Source organism: Felis catus, chromosome C1 (assembly GCF_018350175.1).
Source record: "Felis catus isolate Fca126 chromosome C1, F.catus_Fca126_mat1.0, whole genome shotgun sequence".
In the NCBI taxonomy this organism is placed as follows: Eukaryota; Metazoa; Chordata; class Mammalia; order Carnivora; family Felidae; genus Felis; species Felis catus.
In genome coordinates this window covers 106,350,322-106,373,978 of record NC_058375.1, presented here as the reverse complement: position 1 = coordinate 106,373,978, position 23,657 = coordinate 106,350,322, and the positions used below count along the sequence as shown (strand labels likewise).

The following is a 23,657-nucleotide window of genomic DNA, read 5'->3' as shown; positions in this document are numbered from 1 at the left end:
GCTTTCGTGGTCTTGCTGCAGACCACATGCCCCAAAGGCTCCACCACCAACACACACAGACCCTCCCCCAACATCCTCCAGTCAAGAGACAGACCTCCATTATCATTCTGGGGATCTTCTTGGATTGTTCCCCAAACACTTCAGGGCAGCCCTCTGAGGCTCCATGTACCATATGCTATTTCTTTATGTATTTTTTTTGCCTCGTTAACAAATACTTCTTTCTGGACTCAGGCCAGTCCTGTTAAACCTTCATGCCCAAACAGCATTGGCCCCTCCCCAAGTGCTGGGTGGGGCTTGGGACCAGCTAAAGGCCCCAAGCATCTGTGGGTGTTGTGTCAAACCAGCCCCATCTTGCCTAATCATCTGCAGAAGCTTGCTGATGAAAACCTTGTGACAGAAGGGGAGAGAGACTTGTCTTAGAGTTGGCTGTACCAACAGCACCAGGGTGCAGCTAAAGAGCACTCACTCACTTTGCTGCTTCCTTAAGAGCCTGCCAGCAGCCCCACCAGCCCCAATCCTCACACTCAGCCATGATAAGGAGAGGCTTCCAGGCAGTAATAAGACTTGGCCACCACAGAGTCCTTCCTGGAGCCCCCCACGTCCTGCCCAGACTCAACCGCACCTCAGCGTTTGGATCCTCCACAGACTCCCTGGTGAGTAAGTTCCCAGCTCAGCCAGGCAGGTGGCCCTTCTCTTGGGGGCTTAAGGCATAAAGAGCACTCCAAATTTCCACTTCCCAGATCATGGATGGGCAGGTGGGCAGTGTGGTGGGAAGCTATTTGATTTGGCAAAGGGAAGGTGCTCTTGGAATACCCAGATCAAGGGGCTCCTGGCTGGCTCAGTTGGTAGAGCATGCGACTCTAGATGTTGGGGTCATGAGTTTGAGCCCCATGTTGGGCCCAGAGATTACAGAAGGAAGGAATGAAGGGAAGGAGGGAGGAAGGTGGGGAGGAAGGAAGACAAAGAAACCAAGGAGCCAGGATCCAAAACTAAAGCCACTAGGACACTTTTGTCCTGGTCTGAATCTTGTGTGGCCACCAACAAGTCGCTTTCCTTCTGTGGCACACAGACCACTGCAGTTGAGTTGGGGGGTTCCAGATGGAGGGGTCTGTGTGTGGTTTGGCAAAGCAGCTGGCCTACTGCCCAGAGCAGTGACTGATCCGTGAGCCTTCAATGCCATAGAGGGCTCACGTTGTCTCGCAGATGGTATCACACTTCTGTGGGTGCCAAAACCGTGTTTCAAAGGAACTACTCTGCCCAGGCACACTCACAGCTGTAGTCAGAGCTGGAGTAGCCCCTCAGGTGTGGGGGTGGTAATAGTGGTCTTCAACAGCTGTGGTCGCATCCCGTAGGGTAGACAGTATCTCAGAACAGGCTCTAGTCTGACCATCAGTTCTCACGCTCACAAGCTTCAATTAATAGGAGCAGTATTTGCTATTATGGGAAGTTTTATTCCCTGAAACTTTAGCCATATTTCCTCAGTCTCCCCATTTGTACAATGGGGCTCAGACTAGCAGTTCTCAGCCTCAAAGGAGAGTTCACAGGTTTTTTTTTTTTTTTTAATTTTTTTTTCAACGTTTTTTTATTTATTTTTGGGACAGAGAGAGACAGAGCATGAACGGGGGAGGGGCAGAGAGAGAGGGAGACACAGAATCGGAAACAGGCTCCAGGCTCCGAGCCATCAGCCCAGAGCCTGACGCGGGGCTCGAACTCACAGACCGCGAGATCGTGACCTGGCTGAAGTCGGACGCTTAACCGACTGCGCCACCCAGGCGCCCCGGAGAGTTCACAGGTTTTAAACGGGACCGCCACACAGCAGTATGCCTCTACCTGTCAGCCCTGGTTCCTTTTTTTCCCCTTCCTTTACAGTTTAGCATCTCCTTGCCAGTCACCCACAGGTGTCCCCAAACCCTCTACAAGGAAAATGGGCTGTTTCTTGTATGTCAACACTGGTGGAAGGGCTTGAGGAGCCAGGAACCCAGGAGCAAATCACCTACAGGTCTCACAGCCCAAGCAGCAGCCTCCTTCCCCCAGGAAGCTGTTTGGTCTCCCTGATTTTGCTGCCCAGGTTTCAAGATTCTGCCTGGAGAAGACGGATTTGAAGGATTATGCCCTTCCCAATGCCAGCTGGTGTCCAGACATGCTGAACTTGTACCAGGAATTTCTGGAGAAGACCAAGACTGATGGCTGGATCAAACTACCCTCCTTCAAGTCCAACAGAGACCACATCCAGGGGCTCAAGCTCCCATTCGGGTTAGCAGCTACCTCAGGTAAGGGCTGGTCTGGGAGGACCCCTGGGCACACCCAGCCCACCTGGGGGTTCAGCCAATCCCTTGCCCTGCACTGACTCTCCACCCTCAGGAAGGAGATACACAAACTCCCTTCCAGTTCTCAGCTGGAAGTCCTTTCTGTGTCTGCCCCACTCCTTATACTTTCAGCCCCAGCAGGTGGCGAAAAGAAGAGTATGCTCTCTGGTCTCTAGCTCCCCACCTCCCATCCAAGAGAATATAATCAAGTGGCTACCTTTGCTCCCAGCCAAGAGCAGCCCCCCTGCCCTCTGCCTTCTTACCTGGTGTTCTTCCGTATTGTCAAGCCTTATCCCAAGTCGTCCTCTCCACCCAGTCCCCACCCTCACTGCAGGCCTTGGCATACCATCCTTGTTCTACTGGGCCCATAGCCAGTCTCCCAAAACACCCACCAGATGGATAGAACTTTCCACCTTCGTCTTTCTTCTTGTGTGTGCATGCATATGTGTGTGTCAGAGGGTGTCCCTATTTTCTTGTCTCATTCACATATGTGGTTTTCCTGCCTACTCATGAATGGGTGGTCCAGTAGACAGATGACCTTTAGGTTTATGTCACAAACAAGGCAGGGTCACCAAAATAATTTTTTTTTTCGAAGAACTTGGTATTCATCAAAAAAAGGATGTAGTTGTTGTTGTTGTCTTTCTGGGGGGAAAAAAAACCAGAACTTTGGTAGACTTTTCTGCACTTATTTTACTTTTTGGGTTTTTTAAAGATTTTATTTTTAAGTAATCTCTACACACATATGGGGCTTGAACTCATAAGCCTGAGACCAAGAGTCACATGCTCTACCAACTGAGCCAGCCAGCACTCCTATTTGACTATGTTTAGTATTTTACTGTCTGTTATTTTGAATTATATATGAATTACATGTTACATTTTAAATTTTCAGTGTTTAAGATCTGTTAAAGTCTTAATCTGGTCCTGATCCTATCTCTACACTCAGCCAGGGAACTTCCTGACTATTCCTCCTTCCAGACTGAGGGATCCCTGAGAAGAGGGCTCTGTCTTCACTCTCAGATTGCAGAGCCTGGGTGTCCTCTGGTTCTCTCCTAGACCCTGTGCCTGAGACAGGGCTCCAGACATGGTGCTAAATGGCTGGCCCTGCATCCCAATGGGCCCCATACAATCACGAACTCCCCCTCCAGCTACAGCCCTTCCTGTCTCTCCCCAGACAAAAGCGACTGGCGCATCTTTACCAGGTGCCTCCAAGTGGAAGGACAAGGCTACGAGTATGTCATTTTTTTCCACCCATCCAAGAAGAAGTCCATCTGTCTTTTCCAACCTGGCCCCTACCTGGAGGGGGCCCCAGGGTAAGGCCTGGGTGGATGTCCTCAGCTGCTTCCTGGGCTTGCTCAGTTGATGGATTAGCCACACACCAGGCCCTGGCGTCTGTACCTCTCCTTAAGGAGCTGGGTGGGGGTAGTGGGCACTGGGCTTCTGTCTCAACATCATGCCTGAGAGGGCATCCTGGGTCATCTGCTCCAGTCCCCATTGTTCAGACAAGGAGAGCCTCCTTACGGAGATCTGAATATTTCCCAATAAGAAGGTGGTTTTGGGGCCCACTTTGAGAGAAGGGTGTGGTGACCTTGGAAGAGGACAAGATGTGGAGCCAGACTTCCAGTCCTGCTCTGCCTTGCTGGCCTTTGGACCCCAAGCAGGCAGTTTAACTTCTGGCCTTCAGCCTCATTACCTGAAACCTGGGGCAGTAATATCCATCTGCCTAAGTGGCTGAAAACTAATATTGTATATACTCATGAACCATACAGCACAATATAGCTATCAGACACCATCTACCCAAACTTCATATTTTACCCGTGGACAAAATGAGGCACACAGAGGTAAGGTAACTTGCCCGCAGGAGCACGGGTAATCAAGGACAGATCAGGACTCTAATCTGGGTCCACCGATCTCTCTATTGTGTTCTGCTGTCTTCAAACTTGGAATAGACTGCTAGACATAAATTCCACAAGGGAAATCAAGCTAGCCTTTAGCCTCTTGCCCAAGGCCACTGTGCCACTAAGTCTGTGGTTGTTTGCCTTCTGCTCTGTCACTGTTCCTTTAAACAATCGCTGAAAGCTGTTGGTGCCAGAGTCCCTGCAAGGCAGAGGGAGAAAGGGGGAGGCAGCTCTAGGGTCCCAAGGCCTGAGAGGGACTCAGTAGCCGTTAAATTCAGAGATTTGGTTTTTTTTAATGTTTATTTATTTTTGAGACAGAAAGAGACAGAGCATGAACAGGGGAGGGTCAGAGAGAGAGGGAGACACAGAATCCAAAGCAGGCTCCAGGCTCTGAGCTGTCAGTACAGAGCCTGACGTGGGGCTCAAACTCACGGACCGTGAGATCATGACCTGAGCAGAAGTCGGACACTTAACCGACTAAGCCACCCAGGTGCCCCATCGGAGATCTTAATCGATGTCAGCACCTCCACAGGCCATGGCTTCAGACTGCAGCCCTTGGTCGCCTTGGCAATACAAAAGCGGTCTTCCATGGGGACACTGGTTTTCATACTAATGCATGCTGACACTGGGGGACTAGGTCAGAGCCCTGCACAGGTCAGGGATCCCCTTCCTTCTAAAGAGGAAAACCCCAAGTAGGGGGTGAAGTGTAGCTTTTATTTAGGGGCTCATGGATGTGGGGCAGGAAAGACAGAGGAGGACCATCCAACACTGAGGTCAGTAGGTTGAGGGGTCCAGAGAGGAGATTAGTACTGAATAGAAAGAAACACCCAGTTCGGTCTACTCTGTAGGGAAAAACCCAGCTCTCCTCTACCATTTCTTTCTCTCCTGTGTGTCTCCTTACTGCTCACACAGGACACTTTACTTCTGACACTTCTTATCACCACACGGGTGAAGGCTTTTCCCCACACCAAGCAATTCTGTGACACCAGCTGGGTGTCCTGCAATTTAACTCTATTCTGACACCATCTATCTGGACAGAGCATCAGATCCCTCAGAGTAAGGGCTAGTCCACAGGCCTGCCCCCCACTTCAGATGTCAATCACAAGTAGCAGGCCCCCAGGCTCCCACGACTTCTGTCTGATTTGGCTATGTTGGGGAGCAAGAATTTCCTGCTGCCTTCAAGGGTCCTTCTAGCTGGATGAGGAATCATATTGATGTGAGACAGATGAACAAGAGGAAATCAAACGTAATAGTGTATAGGGGCACCTGGGTGGCTCAGTCGGTTGAGCGTCCAACTTCGGCTCAGGTCATGATCTCATGGTTCGTGAGTTTGAGCCCCTCATCAGGCTCTGTGCTGACAGCTCGGAGCCCAGAGCTTGCTTCCAATTCTATGTCTCCCTCTCTCTGCGCTCTTCCCCTGCTTACACTCTGTCTCTCTCTCAAAAATAAATAAACATTTTAAAAACATTTAAAAAATTATTTAAAATAATCTTCGTGTCAAACTGGCCCATCTTGTGGTGGCTTGCGTTGGCCCCTACGGTTACAATTTGGAGGTTCCTACTAGCACCTCCTCACGTTCAATTACTTTGCTAGAGAGGCTTACAGAACTCCAGGGAACACTTATGTTTACCAGTTTATTAAAGGGTCTGATAAAGGATACCGAAGAATGGTCAGATGAAGCACGTTCATGGGCAAGGTCTGGGAGGGTCCCCAATGCATGCAGGAGCTTCTGTCCCTGTGGAGTCAGAGTGCATCACCCTCCTACTGTGCCTGCATTCACCACCCTGGAAGCTTTCCAAACCCTGCACCATTGGGATTTTATGGAGGCTTCCTCACACAGGCATGATCCGTCATTTACTCCATTTCTAGCCCTCCTCCCTTCTTGAGAGAATGGGGTGGGGGAAGGTGAAAGTGCCAAGATTTTAATCATAGCTTGGTCTTTCTGGGGACAGCCCCCATCCAGGAGCCATCCAGGAGCACGCCCAGAGTTGCCTCAATAGAACAAGACAGTCCCATCACCCAGGAAATTACTAGAGTTTCAGCAGCACTGTGTCAGGAATCAGAGGCAGACACCAATATATATTTTCTATCTTGTCATAAGTACCCACCCAGCCCATAGGCAATTAGGAGGGGTAGGTTACCGGCTGGCCAAGGGCTATCCTGCAGAATCCACACACTTGCCAATGGGCTCCTGCCTGGCCAGTGAGGATAAGGAAAGAGTGGGTTTGGGGTTCTTCGGCATCAACTCCTTTATCCCTCTTTCAAGCAATGTGGAGGTACACGAGGGGTTTTGTAAACATTACCTCATGTAATCTGATGAGATAGGAATTATTTTTGTTCAATTTTTTTAATATTTATTCATTTTTGAGAGAGAGAGAGAGACAGAGTGTGAACGGGGGAAGGGCAGAGAGAAAGGGAGACACAGAATCTGAAGCAGGCTCCAGGCTCTGAGCTGTCAGCATAGAGTCTGACACAGGGCTCAAACCCACAAACCAAGACATCATCACCGGAAGTGTCCAAAGTCGGACACTCAACCAACAGAGCCACCCAGGCCCCTTAATAGGAATTCTTTTTATTCACAAATTATAGTGGAAAAACAGGCTCAGAACAGCTTAGCAATTTAGCAGCTCAACTATTTATTTAGCAACTTGCTCAAGATCAAACAGGTAGTGAGAGGTGGAGTCAAACCAGGTGGGTGTGTGGTTCCATGGCCCCCAGCTCTCTCCCCTCCTGGTGGTGAGAACAGGAGAGGAATCCATGCTAGCACAGTGGGGCAGCTGGGCTGGTCCATGGAGAACCAGGCTTTTGAAAATGAGAACCCTGAATCCGTTTTGTGCTATCTGTTAGAGTTGGACACCCTTCTATGTTCCCCAACCTCACCAACAGTGAAGTAGCTCTGGCATGCAGGTCAGTTTACATAAGAATGAACATTTCTCTCACTTTAAGTAAAGCAAGAGTTTGCACATCCTGCTGAAGCAGGCCCTTTCTGCAGGCAGCCTACTGGCTGCTCGGAAGGCACTAGAGAGGGCAGAGGTCACATTTCACATTTAGCCGCCTTGAAAACGCAGGCTTGGCCCTGGCACTGGCTATAGTGACAGATAAGGTGGGGGCTGACCCCAGGCTGCGCCTCCAAGCCCAAGCCAAAAAGTACAGGGACTTTCCCCTCCCCTGTATGAGCGCACCTTTCCAAATGATGGCAATTGCTGCCAGCAGTTAGGTGATGAATCAGAAAAATGTTTTTCCATGAACTTTATCAGAAAAAAAAAAAGCCCAACATTTTCCTGGCAAAATAAGATAATTGTGTCAGGGGGTGCTAACATGCTGAAGCAACACGGGAGAAAGGCTGAAGTGACTTTGGCCAGTTTGATCAGCTGGGATCCTACTCTGTTTCCTTTCCCATCCTGGAGAAAGGTACAGGCAAGGTGATTCCATGGGCAGGGTCGGGGTCAGAGGGAGGCCCATAGCCCAGGCCTTATTCTCCCCACCCCCAGGTTTGCACATGGAGGGTCCCTGGCTGCCATGATGGATGAGACCTTCTCTAAAACTGCTTACCTGGCTGGAGAGGGGCTGTTCACACTAAGCCTCAACATCAGGTTCAAAAAGTAAGTATGAATCCTTGAGATGTCAGCCAAAGTCACACCTTTTTTTATCACTGAGGGCTGGCCATCCTCAGTGTTGGGTGCAGGAGCCCTGTCTGCCACTCTCCTCCCCCAGTTGCTGCTAAGCTGTTCCTCTAGTCCCTGGCCAGAGCACAGCCTCTCCCATCAGATTCCAGGAGCCTGCAAATGGGCCCTGAGCCCTGGGCCACTTGTTTCTTGGGGCAGGGTGGGTTGAAGAGAAGGATGAAGTGAAGAGGAGTGAAGGGATGGTGGCCAGGGTTAGGCTGGGCTAAGCCACATGACGGCTGGGCTAAGCCACACCCTCTTTCAGTTTGATCCCTGTGGGCTCTCTGGCTGTGCTGAATGTTGACGTGGAAAAGATCGAGGACCAGAAGCTTTACATGTCCTGCATCGCCCAGAGCAGGGACCAGCAGAGAGTCTATGCCAAGTCCTCAGGTAAGGAGGTTCTCAGCCTCAGCCCAGACTCTGTCCTGCCACCATCACCCTCAGGACAAATGGAAGGAAGAATACTGAGGATCCGGTCCCAAACTGAGGTCCAGCTTTTTAGAGTGGGAATGGGCACCTGCTGTAGACTCTGATGAAATGAGGGAGAACCCGGCTAGGATTTTTTTTTTTTCTATGTATGAGTGGCCGGACCTGTACCACAAGGACAGGATCGGGTACTAGATAACAGGATGCAAATGCTCCGTGCACCACATCCAGCTCCTGCCACTCAGCTTGCCCTTCTCCTGCAGGTGTTTTCCTTCAGCTGCAGCTGGAAGAGGAATTGTCCCAGTGACAGTCACTGTGCCTGCTCAGGACCCACTGCAGAGCAAGGAGGTGTCTCCAGGAAGTGACTGGTGAGATGAAGAAGAGGGCACTTTCCTCTGAGTAAATAAAGATTCACAACTCCTTCTCAGGCTAAGACCCTTCTGTAGTGGGAAGCCAAGATCCTGCCAGCACCCCCCACACACCCACTTTCCCATCATCACCAACCAAGAGATTTCTTCAGCACCTGCACGTCGAGGCCCTGGGTGAGGCACCGAGCACGCAGTAACGAGAGACAAAGACAGAGCCCCGGTGCTGAGGTGAACAACAGCAGGCCACAAGCAGGGGGCCCTCAGCTCCTGCCACCCCACCCTGGCTCCTGCCGCAGGTGCAGTACAGACACAAAGGGAAGGGTCAATTTCACTCTATAAAGGAGATTTAAAAAAAAACACTTTCTAGAGGAAGCAGTGCTTAAACTGAGTCTCAAAACTTGAGTGGTGTTCACCAGGCAAGCAAGGAAGGGGAGGACTCTCCAGGCAAAAGGGATAGTAAAAGCAAAGGAATGGGGTAAAAGGGCAGAGTGACTTTGGAGAAGAGCAAGGTTTTGAGTAGGGCAGGAGTTTAGGGAAAGAGAAGGGGGCAGGGCAGGAGCAGACCATGGAAACCTTCCCAAACCCGGCTAATGCAACTTGAACTTTGTCTTGTAGGCAAAAGGAAGCTTTTAAAGGGTTTAACGTGGAGGCCGTCAGCGGGCGGACATAAAGTTTTGTTTTTTAGGAAGACGACTCTGGTGGCAGTAAAGGGGGAGTCAGCAAGCCTGACGGTGGGAACACTGGCTAGGAGGCCCCTGCAAACCCCCCAGCTAGAGATAGGAAGGCTCTGTCGTGAGTCAGAGCTTTGACAATGAGAGAGATGGAAAATGTTACACACACAAGAGTGTGAGACTTTGCCACTTATTATATGTACTGGATTTGTGAAGAAGAATCTTCCAGAATGACTCCAAGTTTCTGGCCTGGGGATGGCGGGTGGCCTTGCTGGGAGAACAGAGGAGCAGTTCTGAGGTGGGGGTAGACAATGAGTTAAGTTTCTCACACACTGAGCCTGCCGTGCCCGTGGTACTTTTGCCACGTGGCAAGCACCAGCAGGAACCTGGATGTTGTGGTCTGGAGCTGAAGACTGGTGAACAACTGACTCGGTTTGTAAGTCATCAATATGAAAACTGACACAGGACAGCTGGGAGAGAAGTCTACAGAGTGATGGGAGGGGAGGGGAAAGAAATGAAGGATAGGGAAGGGCTCAGAGATAGAACCTTTGGTCACACAAAGGGTTAACATTGGGGCAGAGGACCAAAGAGCCACTCGAGGCCTAAGATAGGACAGGAGTGACTATTCTGAAGAGGGAGAGGTCAGCAGTGTCAAATGCTTAAGAGAAAGCAAGACAGATGAGAACTAAAAACAGTCCTTTGCCTTTGGCAGTAAGGAAGGTGAGGTCTTCTTTGCTGGAAGGTGGGCACAAAATCCAAATTATGTTGAATGAAAAATGGATGGAAATGACAAAGTGACTCTAGATGATTCTTTCTAAGAATTTTGTTTGTTGTTGTTGTTGTCAAGGTTATTTAAAGAAAGAGGGTTGAGTGTATTTATAAATTGCTTTGGAAGGAGCCAGTGGAGAGAGGCTGAAACTCTAGGAGAGAGAGAGGTATCATCCAACAGAACAGCTGTCTGGTCTTAGAGATGGATCAAGAGCACAAATGGCAACAGCATCAGTGACTCTGATACCAAGCAGGATGGGAGGTTGAGAGGATTCACACCAGAGCACCTCAGCTTCCTCGGTGAAACAGGAGGCAAGGCCATCCGTGGGGAGAGAGGTCTAGAGGAAGGGCAGTGATTGGGATAGGCCACTGTGGGGATCAGGAGAACAAACCAACCAGGTCCATGTGGGCCAAGGCATGCAGAAGGCCCAGGTGCTGATGGAAAACAGGGAAGTGCACTGACCTGAGGTGAGGAGAAGGCGTGAGCCAGCTGGAAAGACCACGGGACAATGGCTGATAAATCAGGTGAGGAAACAGTGGTAAAGGAGAAAAGAGAACATGGCCAGAGTAATGGTCTGACATGGAGAAGATTACAGACAGGGGGAGGCACTAGTCATCCAGGAGAAATCAGAACCTCCATCTGAGCTACAGATGAGAGAAGCGGAAAACCGAGCAGCCTCCTCAGGGATGGCAGGATTCTGTTAAGACAACTGGGTGCAGGGGATGCCCAGGAAGAGGTCAAGGACTCGAGAAGTTTTACCAAAGAATGAGAATTCCAAAGGGCATATCACAAATGATTGTTAATTATTAGGTGTGGTGAAGCCAAATACTAAAACAGGTAAACCTTTACAGCTCCATAGCACAACCCATATCTTAAATAGAATGGACTTCTTACGCACATAAAGTCCAGTTGTTGGTGTATAGGAGTCATTCAGGAATCTGGCTGACAAAAGTTCTGCCATATCCAACATATAATTTCCAGACTCATCCTGGGTGTTGATATCCAGTTACCAGATGGGAGAGGAGAGAATCACAAGGGAGGTGTTTGGGGGCCAAGCTTCAAGGTATTTCCATTGCCAGAACTAAGTCATGAGGCCCCAATAAACAGCAAAGGGAGGTTGGTTAGAGAATATGGTCTATATGTTGTGGAAGAAAGAGAAAAGGGATTGGTGAGTAGCCAGCAACTACTGTCTCAGTCTGAGAGGAGGATCATCAGAGAAACAAACAGTCTACGCCCAAACCCTTATCCTGGCAAGTGAAGAATTCAAGTTCGGGCCTAGGCTGAGGTTCCAGGATCTGGGGCTGGGGCTGGGGATTCAGGGGATCAGAGAGAATGGACCCTTTTGTGGCATGGAACAGGGCCAGAGAGTTGTACACAAAGTCAGCAGTGGTGGGGAGGTAGGGAAAATCAGGTTCTCTTTCTAGTAATTAGACCACACACTTTCTAAGCCACCAATCTTGAATAATGGGTCAAAGATTGGTGGACCTAGATTTGAAGGGCCTTGACCCAGTGGCCCTCAAAAGCTAGAGTCATACCAGAGGCCATAGCCAGAAATCTCGTGGCAGCCAACTTTCCACCCCCCCCCCCATATATTCACATCAAAACCCTATTTTTCTGTGTTTACAGTTGCCCTGATAATCTACAAACACAGTGCATACCAAAAACTTGATGGACCTGAGGGACCTGTATTCACAGTCAAGGAGAGCCTATTTGTCATTAAAACACTTCCAGTCAAGGAAAAGAATAAAAACAAAATAGTTGTACTTAAGTTTCCATCTTAAAATAGATTAGATGCATCTGATACTTCTAAAAGAAACAGGTAGAAATCTACAGAGGTGGGAAGGCCCCACAACCTGTCTGAGAGTGTCAGGCTTCACTGGATAAGACCAGGAGGGTGAGCAGGGACACTGGTAAGTGAAATGTTGTCATCATCTCTAGGCTCTAGGGCTTTGACAAATACCCCTCCCCTCCAGGAGGCCAAGTTGTGCAGCTTTCTAGGCAGAAACAGGGGAGGTGCTGCCTCCACACTTAAAACAAATTTACCTGGAATGCAACTATTGTAAAAGCAGATGGAGTGGAATCCAACTGGCCATCCAGACAAACGTGGCAGCTTCTCCTGCTTACAGCAGAGGATATGTGTTCTCCAGAAGCCTGAGTCAAGTGTCAAGAGAACTAAAGAGTAAATAAGACAGCTGTAAGAACAACCAGTTCAAGAAGGCGGGAGACATTGGGAGCTCATACCAGCTCTTGAAGAAGGGACCCCTAAGGCCTTCCCGGAACTGCAAAGCTAGATCATTCATCAAAGGTCCTGGGTAAGGAGCCAGAGCTATCACAGTAGATCACCAAGCCCCTCACCTGCCAGCACCCGTAGTGAGCACTGGCAGCCAAGTTATGCTACCTGAGGCCACCCCTCAAGGCCATGGGACAGACAGCTTAGCGAGACCCAAAAGCCCAGAGAGTCCTGTAACTGTTGCCTGTCTACCCGGAGGAAAGGCCTGTGCCCTGCCTCTTCATCAGGCTTCAACCCAGATGAACTCTGTAATGCCCCGTCCTCCAGGTGTGCCTCTACAATGGCAGTGGCAGGAAAAAGGAGATGAGGGCCCTCAGTCACATGTAATGTCCCCCAGGAGCAGCAGTGATGGTGCTGGAGGAGGTGAGGAGGCAGCACTCTGGGCCTCATTCAAGGGAGTAGTTCTGCTCAAATCCAAAGACCTCTAGGGTATAAGAAAGAACAATGCTCTTTGAGACAGAAGATCTTGGCTTCTAGTCTCAACTCTGCTACTGTTTGGCAAATCATTTCTTTCCAGGTCTGATATCTTACTGTTCTCATTAAGTCATCTTATGACTACTCAGTGTGCCAGTCATTTGTTTGATGGCTCCTAGATCCCCACCCCTCCCCTACTCTGCCTTAGATTGTGCAGGGCTAGTGCATACAAACTACAGTTCCCAGTCTCCCTTGCCACCTATCTTTGAGAGGCCCTAGTGGCCGACTGGAAGGCGGAAAGTAGAAAGAAGTAAGGGTAGTTCTCCCCTTCTCTTTGCTTTGAAAGGTGACTCAAGTAGTGCCTGTGTCTCCATGGTTCCAGATCCTGGTAGACAGTCCTCACCATCCTATTTGCCTTCTTAGCTTCTTCAATACCTTTGTAACAAGTTCCCTGTGTTAAAACTCCCTCTGTTGAACTACCCAGCAAGTGCTGTTTTCCTCACCAGACCCTGACGGATACAGCCAGGCTGTGGATTATTTGTAATCAGTTCTCAGTCCCCACACTGTGCAGCCCAGGTGGTGTGCACTCTTATATGCACCCCTGATTTCATCCACCAAGAGAAGGAAATGGAAGGAGAGAGGGAGCCGGAAACTGAATCGTCAACCACTGAGCAACAGTCCTAAACCAAATCTCTGCCCATTTTCCCCCTACATCTGTACAGCTGAGCACAGCTAGAGAAAAATCTTGCAGCCATGCTGCCTGGTCTCAGCATAAAGTCATGGTTGCTCTCCTAAAGGCGAGCCTGCAGTAATACCCAGGACCCATCTTGCATTTTCCCTAGAGCATCCAGTCCCCTGTCCTCCTGGGTGACTGTTCCTTTCCTGGTCCCCTCTACTCAAACCCTAAAGCCACCTTCTCCTCCATCAATCATCACTCTCAGCTGGTGACCTGAGTAATTAGAAGCATTCAGAGTAAACAAGTTCCCACTACCCACTCCTCCACCTTCTACCTCTATCCAGTTACTCTATGTTCTCCCCAGTAGCTGGGTGAACTGTTTACACAGCAGGCAAAGGACAATTCCCAGAATGATTTCTCACACACCACATCTATTTCTTCAGGAATATTGCTGCACCAATTCTCCTCTGTCTCTTCTACATTACCAATTTTCCCCTTCCTATGGGATCTTTCCCATCGGCATACAATCACACCACTATTTCTGTCATTTAAAATTTTTTCTCTTGATTCCACTCCCTCCCACCCCCGGCCACTACCCCATTCCCCCGTGCTCTTCTAGTAAATCCTTCAAGAGAATTGTTTTTGCTCTCTCTTCCCCCTAACCTTTCAGCAGCCCACTCCAACCAGGCTTTTGCTTCTGCCACCCCATTGAAACTGGTCTTCTCAAAGTCACCAGTGACTTTGCATTGCTAAGCCAGTGATCAATTCTCAGTCCTCACCTTACTGGATCTTGTCACAGCATCTGGCACAGCTGGTTCGCCTCCTCTCCCCTCTAAATATCGGCATGCCCAGGACTCAGTTTGAGTCTCAAGCCTCAGACCCTTACTCTTTTCTACCTACACTTCAAGTCTTGTGACTTTAAATTCCGTCTTCATTTCTCTTGGTGCCCACATTTATATTTCCAGTCTGGAACTCTCCTCTGAGTTCCAGGTTCATAAATCCAATTGCTTACCCAGAGTCTCCATTTAGATGTCTGGCACGCATCTCAAACTTAATAGATCCAAAGCTGAGCTCCTAAACTTTCTCTCTTCTCAGCAAATGATAACTCCATTCCTCCAGTTGTTCAGGCCAAAAACTTTGTATCATTCTCTTTCTCTTCAGATGGGGATGGGTCCATTTATTGGCTTTAGCTTCAGAATAGATCCAGATCCTGAGTCATGCCCCAATCATCTTGAACAAAGATTATTTCAATAGTCTCCCATCTGGTTTCTCTAATTATGCCTTTATCCCCTTCATTTCGTTCTCAACACAGCTGCCAGAGCAACTCTTTTAATACATGTCAAGTCATGTCACTCCTCAGCTCATTATAAGTAAAAGCTAAAATTGTCACAGTGGCTATAAGCCCCAACAGCATCTGTCCCTGTTATCCCTCTGACTCCCTCTCTTCTTCACTCATTCTGTACCAGCTATGCTGGCTGCTTTGCCTCCTTGAACACTCTAGGCATGCCTCCGCCTCAGAGCCTCTCACTGGTAATTCCTTCTGCCCAGAATGCTTTTCCCTCAGGTAACCTTCCTCTCTCCTTCATGTCATTTCTAAAATGTTCTCTTCTCAAGATGGCCATCCCTGACCACCCCATTTAAAATTGAGTGCTCCTCTGTAATCCTTTCCTACTTTTACTTTCTCCCCAAACACTGATTTCCTTCTAATAAACTGTACTATTTTTACTTTGTGTGTGTGTGTGTGTGTGTGTGTGTGTGTGTGTGTGTGTCTATTATCTTTCTTCCTCCACTAAAGCATCAACTTCAGCTGGATAGGAGATGTATCTCTTTTTTCACTGCTATATCCTCAAGTCCAACACAGTGCCTGGCACATGGTAGGTAGTCAATGAATGAATGAATGAATGAATGAGGTCACAGAATCAAACTTGTCTGAATCCTACCCCACACCTGGACTTCTTATTATAGAAGCAAAAAATGTCTTATTGTCAAGTCCAGATTGAGTTGGGTTTTCTGTTTTCTTGTACTTTTAGCAGAAGTGAGCTGAACTGATGCCCATGTATTATCTGACTTAGTCCTCATACTAACTCTGAGGATTAGGTATGTTCTGTCTTCCAGATGGGAAAAATGAACCCTGGACAGATTAAGTTATATGCCAGAGATCACACAGCTAGTAAATCGCAGAGCTGAGATCCTCAACCCATCTGACTGATGCCAAAGCCATGAGTTCTTGGCTGCAGCACTCCATGCAGACCACCCTCCTGAGAAAGGACACCAGGGCTGAGTTGAGTGAGGAGCTAAAAGGTCTGAGTCAGTACTAAAGGGTCTGGGGCCACCAAGGACCTCCATAAAAGAAACACTTGCTCTTTCAAAACTCTCAAGTATCAGATGTTAAAATACCATCATGTTTCCTGCATTTCACCATTTGTCTTGTTGTTGCTTGCATCTTTATTGTCTGTCTCTCCCCTTAGACTGCCCCCCATTCTATATATCCCCAGCACATAACACAGTGAATGGAAGACTGAATTGATTCAGGTATAATTCTGCTTAATGTCATTAATTCATTCAACAAATCCTGATTAAGAACTTGCCTGTACTAAGCACTGTCCTCATGATGCTTACAGTCTAGTAAGACACTAAATAATCACATACAAAAATCACAGAGAAAAAAAAAACCTGTGACCAATGCCAGAAAGGAAAGGTGTGGGGCACTGTGAAAGTATACAAGAGAAGTCCCTAATTTATTTTTTTAAGTTTATTTATTTTGAGAGAGAGACAGAAAGCCAGCACAGGAGGGTCAGAGAGGGGGAGACAGAGAATCCCAAGCAGGCTCCACACTGTCAGTGCAGAGGCTGATGCGGGCCTCAAACTCATGTACCAGGAGATCATAACTTGAGCTAAACCAGAGTCAGAGGCTCAACCAACTGAGCCACGCAGAAGTCCCTAATTTAGATGGAAGGCTGTCAGATCTGAAGGATGAAAGGGGGGGGGGGGTGTGGTCCTAGGGGAGGAAATAGCCTATGCAAAGATCCTAGGTAGGGAAAGAGCCTGACGCCTTCAAGAGACTGAAGGATGGTGGGTGAAACTGAGGGTCGCATCTTGCCAGTGGTGGCCTGTGCTTCCTAGGATCTGCCTGCAGGAGAGGGGAAGGAAAGGCGAGGCAGCCTCCATGTTCACAGTTTAACAGCCTTCTGCCAAAGACAGGGAGCACAGGCCCAGCTTGAGCTTGGCCCAAGGACAGAAGGAGCTTTGTCGTCAGTGTCTCTATGTTCAGACATTTGGATCCTGGTCACTTTTCCTTGGGCCAGTGTAATTCAGAGAACTAGTCACAGAAAGTCACTCTGTCTGGGAAGCTATTGTGATGGCTCCAGAACTGCACAGGGTGTTGGGGGGAGGGGGAGGGGGTGGTCAAAGGATTCCAGCAAGGAAGGCTTTGCAGAATATGTGGTTTGTGTGATCAAGGCGATGGGTTTCACCTGGGAGGGCTAGGGTGTGGCCAGTGCAGCACACAGGGTGGTGGAGGCCACTGTCCGATGATAACGACCTCCTCACTGCAGCCCTCCCAGGGGCGGGGGCAGCAGAGGAGGCTGGGGTCCCAGGACTGGCTTGCTGCTAGAAAGCTGGAGGAAGGAGTTAAGAAGGACGGGCTGATGACCGTGGAGACAGAGCTCTGTTTATCCAGGAAAAGAGGTCGTACGTAGGCAGCGGAGGCCCCTGCCAGCTCCTCCCAGAAGGACTGGGCTGGGGGAGCAAGCCAGAGAGGAAGCTACTCCCCTCCTGGCTCTGAACGCCTGCTGATCAGAGGCCAGGAACCGGCGGCGGCCTACAGGTGAGGCCTGCACCCCGGACGTCCAACGGAGCCTGCCAGGGGCTCGGACTCCCAGGCAGACGGCCGGAACGCCGCGGTCCGCGGGTGGGGCGCGGGGGTGCGGTGAGCGAGCGGCAGCGGAGCCTCTGAGAGAGCCGCTCTGGGGGTGGCGGAGAATCAATACCGCCTTTGTGCTCAGTGGTTTCCTGGGGAGAAAAGGAGTGGAGAGTGGGAGTGGCGGCCCAACGGCCGGACCCCGCCCGGCAGACTCGGGATGCGGCGGGGCGGGGAGGCTGGGAACGGGACAGTCAAGGCTTGGGGTGGAGGGGATTCTGTGTCCCCGAGAGGTGCATCTCCTTGGACGGCCCTGAGTGCTCGCAGGACAGCGGCCAGGTGTGCAGCGAGTCCGCTTCTGGCCTCGAGCCGCTCGGAAAGGAGAGGGAGGAGCAAGAGGAGGCAGGTGGGGCTGGGGCCAAAGGATGGCTCAGTCTTACGAGGACTGAGCTGAGGCGCGGGGAAGGCAGCCAAAGGGGACCCCGGACAAGATCTTGGAGGAGAGTCTGCGTCTTCAGGACGCGCGAGGGAGAAGGGGATGAGCTTGCCCAGGGCCTCTCTGCCTCTTCAGGGGAGCAAGATGTACAAGCGGAGTTTGGGATCTGGGTCCGTGTTTGTGACTACAGACCTTTTGGTGATTCGAGAATGTCCCTCTAATTCTCCTAACAGTAGCTAGAGTTCTTTCTAGTGGGTATGTTGGGCCTTCTTCTCTTTAGAGTGAACACCGTTAGCACTAACTGCGGAGTCTGCATTTGCCGAGGCCTGCATCTGAAAATGTGACTGTCCGGTATCCTCCATTTCTCCCCAGGCCTCCAGGCTTCACAGCCCCGTTTTTCCCGCCCAGAGAGGGGCCCGCGCGCTGGGGGCAAAGTGCTCGGCCCACCCGGTGTATGTTCGGAGCGTCACCCACCTCAAGCCCTCTTCTCTCCTCCGAAGGCCTTCCCTCCCGGAACGCTGAAATTGCACCTTCTCGGCCTTGCGGAATTCGGACTTCCGCCATCCTCACCCCACTTCATGTGGCTCTTGGAGAAAGCCGGCTACAGGCTGGGGGCCCCGGAGTCCGGGCCCCGATGGGCGCCGTCCAACCTGCTCCCCAAGCGCCGAGCCCGGGGCCCGCCCGCGCGCGCCTGTCCTAACGTCCTCACCCCCGACCGCATTCCGCAGTTCTGCATCCCGCCCCGGCTCCCAGACCCCGGCGGCGCCCAGCCCCCGGCTGGGCGCGGCCTCCCCGCAGCCTGTTCGCTGCCGCACCTGGCGGGCCGCGAAGGCTGGGCCTTCCTGCCTGAGAGCCCGCACACTCGCCGGCGCGAGTCTCTGTTCCACCCGCCGCCCCCCGCCGCCGCCAGGGGGCTGTCCCCGGCGCACACCCGGCTGCACGTATCCGCCCCGGACCTGCGCCTCTGCCGGGCCCCCGACAGCGACACGGCCTCGTCGCCCGAGTCGTCGCCCTTGGGCTCGCCGCGGCCAGACCCCGGCCGGCCCCGGCCGCGCTCGGCGGCCCCGGAGGAGGCGAGCTCCGCCCGCACCAGCCCGCACGCGCCGCGCCGAGCGGGGCCGCCGCTCTTCCACCCGGACTTCCCGTGCTGCCGGCTGCGGCCCACCAAGGAGAGCGTGCTGCGCCTCGCGCCCCGAGGCGGCCAGCTGCGGCTCTCCGCCGAGTACCTGGCCGGGCCCGGGCGGCTGCGCCTGCGCCTGGTGAGCGCCGAGGGCCTGCCGCGGTCGCGGGCCGGGCCCGGGAGCGGCGGCGGCGGCTGTTGCGTGGTGCTGAGGCTGTGGCCGCGCGTCCGGCCGCGGGGCCAACGGAGCCGCGTGGTCAAGTGCAGCGCCAACCCCATCTTCAACGAGGACTTCTTCTTCGACGGGCTGGGGCCGCCAGACCTGGTGGCCCGCAGTCTGAGGGCCAAGGTGCTAGACCGGGGCGCGGGCTTCCGCCGAGATATCCTGCTGGGAGAGTGTGAGACGCCTCTTATGGCCCTGCTGCCCCCCTTGGGTGGGGAGCTGGGTCCGGGGGCCTCCCTGGCGCCTGGCCATCTCAGTCCATAGGCTGAGAACCTGTGTTTTCCTCAGGAGGCCTCCACTCGATCTGCAGTATTCGTTCTTTTCAGGCTGCCTGGCCGGTATTTATTTTTGCTAATAAAGTGTCTGCTTCTAGCAGGGTTTCTCCCCTGTTGGCACCCTATACTCTCAGATCTGCAGCCTACTCTCTTCCCTCTGCCATGGCTGTACCAGGGATGGAAGAAGCGCGTTCACACTGAGTCGGAGCAGACCTCAAGTGGTGGTTCTCAAACTTGAATAAGCATTAGAATAATCAGACATCAGCAATGCTGAATGAGTGTGTTAAATATGCAGACTCCTGGGCTCCATCCCCAAGAGACCCTGAAGCTAGTTTAATAGGTCCGGGCTGCGTAGGTCCTAAGATCCTGTCCAAAAAGGCCTCCACCCCTCCTGGGGGCCCTCCAATCACTGAGTCACTCCAGAAAAAAGCTCTGTGACTGAAACAAACATCAGCCACACTCCCCTTGCCCCCCACCAGTCCCCCTATCTCCGGGGATTCCAGCAATCCTCCACTCATCTACTCCCCACTTGTACCCACATCTGTCATGAAAAGAGATGAAATTTCTGTATCTTGATGAGTGAGTCAGGAGACATCAGACACAGTGCTGAGTTAGGTGTCCTGTCTCTTGCTTATTCCTGTGCCATCCTAGGAGGCAAAGCAGGAACCGAGAGTCAGACCAGCACGTGGGGACTGAATGATGGAGATAAAATGTCCCAGGGATTCATATGGGGAGGGAGTCCCACCTGAGTGTGAGAGTACTTCTTTTTTTTTTCTTTAATGTTTTTAAATTTATTTTTGAAGGAGAGAGAGAGAGACAGAGCATGACTGGGGGAGGAGCAGAGAGAGAGGGAGACACAGAATTCGAAGCAGGCTCCAGGCTTGATGCTGTCAGCATAGACCCCGACATGTGGCTCGAACTCATGAACCGCGAGATCATGACCTAAGCAGAAGTTGGATGCTCAACCAACTGAGCCACCCAGGTGCCCCGAGAGCACTTCTTAAGGATGCCCAGTGAATAGGGGGAGGGTGGGGATGATGGATAAATGTAGGTCAGATTCTGTCTACCTCCTACCTAAATGTCCCGATGTCAGCAGTGACCTTCTTCTCTCTCCACCTTCCCTGGAGTAGGTTCCTCTTGGCTCAGGCCAGGCTTAGAGAAAGGAAGGAGGGAGGAGGGGAAGAAAGGGAGGAAGGGAGGGAAGGAGGGGGGAGGAGAAGGCCAACCAGCTTCTTTCCCCCTCCCCCTTGGGCCCTTTCTCAGTTTCCATGGTGCCCTGAATGGGGGCAGGGAGGGGCGGGAAGAGCCTGCTGGATCCTGATAGCCCTCAGTATGTGTAATGCTAACACAACACACACATACCTCCATTCAGATCACCCAGATTCCTTCTCCATCCTCTGGTTAGGTACCCCTACCTGTTGCCCCAGCCCAAGACCAGGAAAATCTTGCTCCAGATGTCCACCAGGTGGTAGCATTGACCAAGCAATAATAAGTGCTAACAGCTACCAAGATTATCACCAAGCAAGGAACTGTTTAATAACTTGTCGACTCAGTTTCTTCTTCCCAGCAATTCCCAGGAGAGTTAAGTACTATTGTTATCCAATATGACCTTGGTCTTTACTCATCTACTGAGGAGTAAAGCTAGGATTTGAACCCAGAGAGTATGGCTTGAGCCTGGGATCTTAATCCCCTCATTATCTAATATATAGGTGCCAGCTGCAAGTTCCCAACCAGGTCACTCTGAAAGGGGTCTCCTCCTGCCCTAGGATGACAGCACTCCAATTTTTTCAATCTGTGAAGTCACCCATGGGTCTAGCTCTGTCGTTAGAACTGTCCTACTTCAACCCCACCCCACTCCTGCCCCCATAATAACCTTTGGTAAGCAACTGCATTCGATGCCCAATTGAAAGTCCCTGGAAAGAAATGTAGAGGCCCTTTAACTTTCATTCCTGCATTCCTGCAATACAAGGTAGGGAGGCCCCACGAGGTGCCAGGCAGTGATCAAAACAGACATGAGGTTCAAACAAGTTACAAAATGAGTAAGTAAAATGTAAAAAAAAAAAAAAAAAAAAAAAAAAAAAAAAAAGTTATTTGGTAAGATAGAGAAAAAGAAAGCAGGAAAGGGGCATAGAAAAGGGGAGTCACTGGGGCGCCTGGGTGGCTCAGTCGGTTGAGTGTCCGACTGCGGCTCAGGTCAGGATCTCACAGTTTGTGAGTTCGAGTTCGAGCTCCGTGTCGGGGTCTATGCTGACAGCTCAGAGCCTGGAGCCTATTTCAGATTCTGTGTCTCCCTCTCTCTGCCCCTTCGCTGCCCATGCTCTGTCTCCCTCTGTCAAAAATGAATAAACATTAAAAAAAAATTTTTTAATTAAAAAAAAAAAGGGGGAGTCAGATAAAGAGAAGGGAGGACTATAGGAATGGAAAGAGAGAGGGATGGACCAAAACATCTTTTGTTAACCACAGTACTTTGTACCAGGTCTTGTGCCTTACCTGTGTTATCCCAGTAATCATCACAACCGCTCAGTAAGGTAGTTATTGTTTGTTAGTCCCATTTTCCTGACAGGCAGGTTGGGGAAAAGCCAGGCTGCAGGGAAGGTTTAGGACCCTGGCTCCACCAGATGCCCCACCCCACCCTGCTGCTCAGAGGCGGCTGTGAGGTGGGAATTCACAGAGCAATTCACTCAGTTCAAAGCTGTCAGCCGGCCCCTGTGATGGGGGCCACAATGTCCCTGGAGAAACTTCCTGGCCAGCTAAAGCCACAGAAACATGCCCTAGGACAAATCAGTTCCTAAGAACCCCTCTTGTGTGCACGCAGCTGGGGCCTCAAAGCCTCCAGGACAGTTATTGTTGTCCCCTTTTTACTGATGTGGTAACTGGAGACCAATAAATGGCAGGCCACCTTCTTATCCAAGTCTTTTGGCTCTAAAAACCAGAGCTCCTGCCTTTCAACCCTCCTTGCTGCATCCAAACCTGAGTGACCACAAATGTTAACTGACAGATGAGTGATACAGGCAGGGTCACCATAGAAAGTTCAGGGCCAGGAGCTGGGGTCAAACTCCTGCTGTTCCCTCCACCCACAGTGGCCTTTGTGACAGGAAAGGGGAGGAGTGGAGGCTGTGAGATCTACAGATGTTTATAGAGCACTGGTTGTGCTTCTTCTAATGGTTTGGGGAGGAGGAGGGACAACCCCCTCCTTGGGTCACTCCAGTGGGTTGGTGGGTTGAGGTCTCCCCCCCCACCCCCCGCCCCGCATGGACCTCCTAGAGAAGACCCAGGAAAGGTTGTCCTAATCAATGAATCAGGCTTCCCAGAGGGGTGGCCCTTGGAGGATGGGGCTGGGGTAGTATGTGGTCCGCAGCCTGCCCAGGCCCCACATATACTTTCCACCTCCACACCCCCAGGCACCCCCCTGGAAGGGCAGGCTCGCACTGAGCTTCAAGTGGTTTCTGTGGCTTAGGGGGTGGGGGGGGAGGGAAAACAAGTTGGTGACTGCTCTCCAGTTCCAAGCCACCACCACCACCCTCCACCCTCTCCAGGCTGCTTGCTGGCCCCCTGAGTTGAGATTCCCCAGCCTGATAAGGGAACTTGGGCACGTGGGGGGGTGAAATGATTCTCAGATCCCTATCAGCCTCTTCCTTGCATAAGAATGTAAGAATGCATCGGAGGAAAAAACCACTGCCTGATTTGAAAGGACTGATTCCTCCATAAAAAGGGGCTGTGATTGGAGCAGGAAGGAAGAAGGTTAGGCATGGGGGGGGGGGGGAACTTCCAAAAGGATGACCATGGTACCTTCTTGCCCTAGGGAGAAAGAGCCCCAGGCATGTATGCTTAGGGCAGGGAAGGAGTAGAGACCTGAGAGTGTCCAGAAGGCACATGACTCACAAAGACCCAGAGGCCAGGACCCTGTCTTCCCGACCCCCGACCCCCGGGACTTTGTCCTCACCCCGCACAGTGGCACAATTAGCATGGCTAGGAGAGACAGCCATGCCTGTAGTATCTGGGGTGGGCAGGACCACCTGGCACAGTGCCAGGGCCTCCACTCTGTACCCACAACTGGGATGTCAGAAAAGACCCTGGGAGACCCAGAGTCACAGAGGAAGAGAGGCTGAAAGAGGAAAAAAGATGGAGAGGTACAGAAGACAGACCCATAGACAGGGAGGAGCTGGCAGGGAGAGACACAGATAGAGGATCCTGAGTGGAAGCAAAGCCAATCACTGGGCTAGGAAGTGGGGAGCAGTCCAACACGACCCCAGCCCTCCCCTGC

The 23,657-nt window shown here is 51.3% G+C and overlaps 2 protein-coding genes across 2 annotated transcripts; both read left to right on the top strand.

Moving 5' to 3' along the window:
* Positions 1-324: 324 nt before the first annotated feature.
* THEM5 (thioesterase superfamily member 5) lies at positions 325-8,714 on the top strand. The gene is made up of 6 exons (XM_003990639.5): positions 325-653; positions 2,069-2,270; positions 3,478-3,616; positions 7,693-7,803; positions 8,132-8,256; positions 8,556-8,714. The coding sequence occupies exons 1-6, from the start codon at positions 531-533 to the stop codon at positions 8,597-8,599; spliced, it is 744 nt and encodes a 247-aa protein (XP_003990688.1). The 5' UTR covers positions 325-530; the 3' UTR covers positions 8,600-8,714.
* Positions 8,715-16,977: 8,263 nt separating this feature from the next.
* Positions 16,978-19,520, top strand: C2CD4D (C2 calcium dependent domain containing 4D). The gene is made up of 2 exons (XM_023259174.2): positions 16,978-17,306; positions 18,148-19,520. Exon 2 carries the CDS (start codon positions 18,354-18,356, stop codon positions 19,380-19,382), a length of 1,029 nt encoding a protein of 342 aa, XP_023114942.2. The 5' UTR covers positions 16,978-17,306; positions 18,148-18,353; the 3' UTR covers positions 19,383-19,520.
* Positions 19,521-23,657: the final 4,137 nt, after the last annotated feature.

What these genes read in the sequence shown, in the direction of transcription:
- THEM5 (XM_003990639.5), top strand. Translation starts at nt 531, where the DNA reads ATGATAAGGAGAGGCTTCCAGGCAGTAATAAGACTTGGCCACCACAGA. An exon ending in CGGGTTAGCAGCTACCTCAG is followed by an intron (nt 2,271 to 3,477) that starts GTAAGGGCTGGT and finishes GTCTCTCCCCAG; the next exon opens with ACAAAAGCGACTGGCGCATC. An exon ending in AGTCTATGCCAAGTCCTCAG is followed by an intron (nt 8,257 to 8,555) that starts GTAAGGAGGTTC and finishes CTTCTCCTGCAG; the next exon opens with GTGTTTTCCTTCAGCTGCAG.
- C2CD4D (XM_023259174.2), top strand. Translation starts at nt 18,354, where the DNA reads ATGTGGCTCTTGGAGAAAGCCGGCTACAGGCTGGGGGCCCCGGAGTCC.